Source organism: Desmodus rotundus, chromosome 5, assembly GCF_022682495.2.
Source record: "Desmodus rotundus isolate HL8 chromosome 5, HLdesRot8A.1, whole genome shotgun sequence".
In the NCBI taxonomy this organism is placed as follows: Eukaryota; Metazoa; Chordata; class Mammalia; order Chiroptera; family Phyllostomidae; genus Desmodus; species Desmodus rotundus.
In genome coordinates this window covers 118,056,901-118,063,176 of record NC_071391.1, presented here as the reverse complement: position 1 = coordinate 118,063,176, position 6,276 = coordinate 118,056,901, and the positions used below count along the sequence as shown (strand labels likewise).

Below are 6,276 nucleotides of genomic sequence, written 5' to 3'. Positions count from 1 at the left end.
AATGAAATGTGGGGGCTAAATTCCATATGCAAGTTATACAATTTCTTAGCTGTTTTGAACTGCAAACTATAGTGTAACTGTGTATGGTGTGTGCATAGTGTGTTTTTATAGACAGTATATATGTGTGGTGTGTGGTAATGTATGTTTGTGTGTATATGGTGTGTGTGTGTGTGTGTGTGTGTGTGTGAAGGAATGTCCCCATTAGGTTGGCTGGAGCCTAAACCAGCTGTATAATTTACAGGGCCTGGTGCAAAACGTCAGTGAGGGGCCACTTATTCAGAATTATTGGGAATTTCAAGACAGCAACTGCAGAACATCAAACCAAACTTGGGCCTTTCTGAGTGAGAGCCCCATGTGACTTCACCTTGGGAGTGTGGGGAACTATGAACCTGGAGAGGAGCTGCAGCAGCTGACCTGTACATTGTGGGGCTTGTCTGCACCTTTCCTGACCCTACCTCATGCGGGCACCCAAATCCATAAGGTGTCTCTGGGCTTTTGCTCAAAACAATCTCCTGAGAATGTCCAGGTCCTCTCCCAGCCCACCCTGTATCACGGGGCCCTGCCCTCCACCCTCAGGATTTGAAGTTTCAGGCTTCTCTCCAGTGCCCAGTGCCCTCTGTGCTTCCCAAAATCATTAGGCAGCTGAAACAGTACAGGGGAGGAGCCCGAAAGGTTTCCAGTTGTGCCCTCACTGCCCCAAAAGCGCTTCAATTCTCAGGGGCCCTAGTGGTCCCTGTCCTTGGGGGAAGAAGCAGCAAAGAGGAGCTGGGAGGCTGGGGCTGCATTGGGCGGGCAGAGTTTACAGCCCCGAAATCTCAGTGAGGGGGTGTGGAGGGTGGGGCCTCCCTCACTCCTTCCTGTTTACTGTCCTGATTTGCCTCCTCTCAGGTCAAGTGCCATGTGCTCCCTTCACAACCCACTCAGGAGATGCTAATGGGTAATAATGAGGGTGTTCCCACCCCAGTACCTATACTTGTCAATAATTAGCCACAATTTCCAAGGTTCTGGGAGGAGACACCTGGTCTGCCCCAGCTGGTTTAGCTCATCAGTGTACCAATAGTATAGTAATCTCGAGGTCCCTGAGTGGTCTCGGGGTGTTCCACATGTGGGCATCTCCCAAGGGCTAAGGGAACTGGAGAACTTCCTTCACCACTGTTCCTGATCCTAGTCAGAGGCTGGACCCTAAACGCAACCTGCTCCAGCTCTTCTAGTAACCACCAGACCCCTGTGTGCTTCTGTCATAGGGATCCCAGATAGGACTGTGTGAACAGCCTGCCTGGAGGGCCTCCCTGAAGGGGGCTGCCTGCCCCAGGCCAAGGGACCCAGACGTGCAAAGGTTGTGGGGAGTGTGGGACAAGCTAGGTTAGAGGGGGCATTTGGGACAGGTAGGCAAGCAGGAATGGAGGTTGCTATAAATCTCCAGTGTCCATGTTAGCCACTGGCCATGGGCTTTGTCTGCCAGAGAGAGAGCGGGAGAGAGAGCTGGAGAGGGACAGGGAAAGGGACAGGGAGAGGGAGGGGTAGAAGGAGGGGGGAGGGAGAGGGAAAAGAGTTCCCCATGCAGGGGTAGGATGATAAATGGGATTTCCAGAGAGGGGGAAATCCTGATTTGAATTTGCCAAGTCCCACAAAGCTACCAGTTGGTTTAACAACTGGCTCACAAAATTCTTGAATATGCAACAATCAGCTCTTGCTCACTGCTCATTAGATCACTGTCCCCATCAGAGGCTATCAACAACCACAAGCCCCCAGACCCTAGCTGCGCACCTCCCTGAGCCCAGCACTCCCACTTCCCTGATTTCATTTACAAAATGCCCTTCCTCATGCACTGGACAGCTAGGGGCCTGAAGGAACCATCCAGCTGTCCAAGCTCCTTGTACTTCAGATCCCAGAGTGGGGTGGGCTGGTCATGACGCTCACTGAGGTTATGGATATGAAATGACTTTGCTAAAGCGAACACCAAATCCAATCAAGTGAAGTGCCATGACCCAAGTTCCAGTGACCGCCTACTTCTAGTCCTGAGTGATGGGGAGATGTGACGTCAGTGTCTACCTCAGTGGTTTGAAGAGCCACAGTTTGGGGCTTCTAGCAGTCCTAATTCACCAACTGACAAGCCACCCTGCCTCTTCCTTCCCTTAGTCCCTTGCTGGCCTCCTCACGCATTCTCACTTCCGTAGGACCAGGTATGTGGGGAGATGACATACCAGGGAGCCAGGAGGCCACTAGGTCAGGTCTCTGGGCCACAGAACAGTACCTATCGCAGGAGCTGGGAGTCCATCCACAGAAGTCCACCTGCAGAAAGGGTTTCCTGGTCTTGTGGGTGGTGGGGACATTGCTCTGGGTATAGATTGTTTTTACAAAGTGATCTCAGAGACTCACCTACCATTGACCTTCCCAGTGACTTCATTTCCCCCTCTTCTGGGCTCTTGGAATGGCACAGTGGCCCCACCTTAGCCTGGCAGCTGTGATGAGAGGTGTTGACCTAGCTGCCTCTCTGCTGGCTCACTGTGTCAGGTGGAGGGGGTTGAGATGGTAGCAGGGACCAATGGTCTTCTGGTATGGTTGAGAACCCTGGGACTGTCCAGAAGCTGGATTGGGGTCAGGGTCCCCTGGGATTCAGCCAGATACTAGGTGATGAGTGGTACAGGGAGCCAGTGAGGGGCAGGCAATAGGCCAGGAAAAATAGCCCAGAGCCACTGGTTCTTGCCCCTCTCCTGTCTTAATCTGTCTCGTTTGGTGAGAGCGCTCAGCCAGGCCTGGAGCCCAGCAGAGAGCACCTCCTGAGCACAAAGTTTCTATGGGAGCTGGAGACAGTCACACAGGCCTGATATGTGTGAGCCTGGTTCATTGCAGGAGGCAGACTGGTGAACAAACCACATAGCACAGTGCAACACACACTCAGCTGGGAGTGGGCACATGTGCGAGGGGGAGGGGAGAATGCTCCATGGAGGGGGTGTTATTTGAATGGGGTCATGAGAGTAGTCTGCTCCAACAGCCCCAATCTCCCCACACAGGCCCAAGTCAGGCTCCAGCCCTAGGACTCACACACCCACCTTCTAGGCTTCCATGGGGTGGCCTGGGGTGGCCCTGTGTCCTGCAGCAGGAGGTCCCAGAGCCAACCTCCTCCAGCCAAAGCCTTCCGGAATCTCACCTCTGGCTTCACCAACATGGCAGACATCCCTCCCTCTCAGAACAAAGGGGATGAAATTCCCTGTCTGCTCTTTTTATAAATGATCAGGGGTGTGTGTGTGTAGTGGGGTGGTGGCTACAGTCCTGGGGAAGAGGCTCTTGGGAGGTTCCTGGAAGGTGAGAGGGGCCGTCAGGAGGAGACAACACATGGGGGTGCCCAGAGCTGGAGCTGGAGCTGGTGCTAGAGCTGGATCCCAGCTTCTGGCTTCTGGCGCTCACTCCCACAGTTCAAGATCTGTACCAGCCCGCTCCAGGGACTTAATGAGGGCACAAGGGCTGAGGCTTAGCCTGGAAAAGGGCTGACTCTGAATTAGGTGTGATCAATGAGGGAAAACTACTGTAGCGATTGAGCTCATGGAAAATGCCGTGTGTGTGTGTGTGTGTGTGTCTTGTTATTTAATAACTATTTCTGTGCATCTTGATTCTGGGATCCTTCTCTATGTCCCTCTCTGGGGAATCTTATGGGATTCTACACTTAGTTCAGAAGGTATGCGAAGCACCTATCCCATGCCTCACATGTAGTAGGAGTGCAATAAATGTAAGCTCCTTTCCTTTAACTGCTCAAAGTGGTCACTTGGGGCTGAGGGAAAAGGGCTTCCTGAGTGTAGAGATTGATGGGCCTCTGGTCCCTGCCTCCCCCTTCCTTCCCCAGCTGATGACAAACACCTGGATGTCATAACATCCTCTGTGTCCTCCTGTGTTATTCTGGGCATAGTCTGGGAGGGTACCTCAGTAGCCCCCCCAACTGAGGCTGGCCCTTCTTGCCACGTGGGCTGGCCTGTGCCAGTCTCATGGATGGATTCAGAAGGGTGAGGCACTGATCATGCTCGTTGGGCAGGATGCTGGCAAGAGGGCAGGACGAGCAGGGGTGGAGCTTCCAGAACAAAGAATGGGGAGCCCTGGGGGCCCAGGCTAGGCATCAAAAAGGCTCTGCAGAGTGAGCAGGCCACAGCAGTTGCCTCTGCGCCCAGCAGTCCGTCAGAGCCCAGCAGTCCGTCAGACAACCCTCACCTGGTCCCTTCTGCTTGCCCCAGGCCGGGCACTTAAGCGACACTCTGTTTAGAGAGGCCTTGTTCTCCAGCGTGATTGCGCCAGGGCTGCTCTGTGGTTTTCTCTACTTGGCGTGGGCCGCTGCTGCAGTTCCACCGGAGAGCAGAGGGATGGCTGGGAGCCGAGTCAGGAGCCAGGAGGGCCACCGGGAGCGCGCCTTCATCCCGGAGCCTTTTGATGGAACCAGTGTAGCCCCCCACCTCTGGCTGCACCGCTTTGAGGTCATTAGTGACCTCAACCATTGGGACCAAGTCACCCAGCTAAGGTTCCTGAAAGAGTCCCTCAAGGGAGATGCCCTGAAGGTCTACGATGGACTCAGTCCCAAGGACCAGGGGGACTATAGTGTGGTGAAAGAGATCCTGCTGAAGACCTTCGGGGGGCCCGGAGCTGCCCACAGCCACCTGCCCAAGGAGATCTTCTTTGCCAACAGCATGGGTAAGGGCTATTACCTCAAGGGAAAAATTGGCAAAGTGCCTGTGAGGTTCCTGGTGGACTCTGGGGCCCAGGTGTCCGTGGTCCACCCCAGCCTGTGGGAGGAGGTCACTGATGGTGACTTGGACACCCTTCGGCCCTTTGAGAATGTGGTAAAAGTGGCCAATGGGGCAGAAATGAAGATCCTGGGCGTCTGGGATACCGCGGTGTCGCTGGGCAAAATGAAGCTCAAGGCACAGTTCCTAGTGGCCAACGCCAGTGCTGAGGAAGCCATCATTGGCACCGATGTGCTCCAGGACCACAACGCCGTCCTGGACTTTGAGCATCGCACGTGCACCCTGAAAGGGAAGAAGTTCCGCCTTCTGCCTGTTGGAGGGTCCCTGGAAGATGAGTTTGACCTGGAGCTCATAGAGGAGGAACCCTCAGAGGAGGGGCGGCAGCAGCTCTCTAGTTAAAAAGCCCCCATTTCCTTGCCCCCCAACACTGGTGGAAGACCCACCATGGTGGAGGGGAAGGGCAGGTCCTAGGGGGTCACGGGGCTTGGCGAACCCAAACCAACTCTTTCCCTCCTCCACTCCTCCTCCTCCTCCTTTTCCTCCCTCTGCAGGGGCCTTAGTCTGACCCTGGTGGCGGGGGGGTGGGGGGAGTTCATTTGAAAAGGCACAGGTGAGGGAGAGCAGGCTGGCTGTCTCAGAGGGAGAGAGGGTCCTTGTGCTCACCAGGCTGCTATTGGTGGCAAAGACTCAAAGGCTGGAAGAAGGGTCCATGAAGGCTAGAAATGATTGCTTTTGAGAGAGGACTAGGGGACGTTTCAGATGCCCTGAGACGTGGTGAATCACCATGGTATCTGTGAAGCCCGAACCGGCTAGGCTGGCTGCTGGCTGCAGGCTCCTCACAGGTGTCTCTAGTGAGAGTCACAGCCGCTCGGATATTCTTCCCTGTTGGGTCTTCCCACCTGTGCAATGTATATTTCCTTCTGTCATTTGCTTTGAAACCCATGGAGCCTTGTGTCAATAATTCATTACTTCCAAAGCCAATAAAGATTGACTCATGGAAAACCATGTAGTGTGTTGATTGGGGATGAATGGGATGGATGTGAGAGGGTGAGAAAAACAAGGTGTAAATGTCAAAGAGAAGGAAGATTCCAGTATTTACTGAGTGCCTGTCCTGGTTATAGGAGAATATATAGACAGGGACTATGTATCTTGGATTTTATGACAGCCTCAATTTCAAATATTTTGACTTATTTCCTCCATAATTCTTGCCATCATTTCTAATCGAGTCATAATTTCTCTAATCATTTCAAACTATAATATTATAGCATCTAAATTGCCCCCTTGTACCCAAAAGTGACCCTAAAGTTATTTGTGAGGTATCTTGATTGGGGATTGGAAAATTATGGTTCTTGTAAACAGATGAGGAAGTATCTGCCTGGCAAGTAGGTTCTGACAGCCGCCTGGGAACCAGGGCTCAGAGGCAGAACTCAGAGTCGGGGGACATGTGTTGACCTGCATGGTCCTGCTCAAGGGAGTTCTGCAGGACAGAGGATGCAGAGACAGCAGGGGGCTCTGGTGCTGGGAGGACAGCTTCTTCCTGGAGGGACCT

General features: G+C 53.5%; 1 protein-coding gene across 1 annotated transcript; it reads left to right on the top strand.

Annotated features, from left to right (window-relative positions):
* The first annotated feature begins 4,110 nt into the window (after positions 1 to 4,110).
* On the top strand, positions 4,111 to 5,729 carry ASPRV1 (aspartic peptidase retroviral like 1). The gene has a single exon (XM_024558477.3). The coding sequence runs from the start codon at positions 4,350 to 4,352 to the stop codon at positions 5,124 to 5,126; it is 777 nt and encodes a 258-aa protein (XP_024414245.2). The 5' UTR covers positions 4,111 to 4,349; the 3' UTR covers positions 5,127 to 5,729.
* Positions 5,730 to 6,276: the final 547 nt, after the last annotated feature.

Coding starts and splice junctions, on each gene's coding strand:
- ASPRV1 (XM_024558477.3), top strand. CDS start 4,350: ATGGCTGGGAGCCGAGTCAGGAGCCAGGAGGGCCACCGGGAGCGCGCC.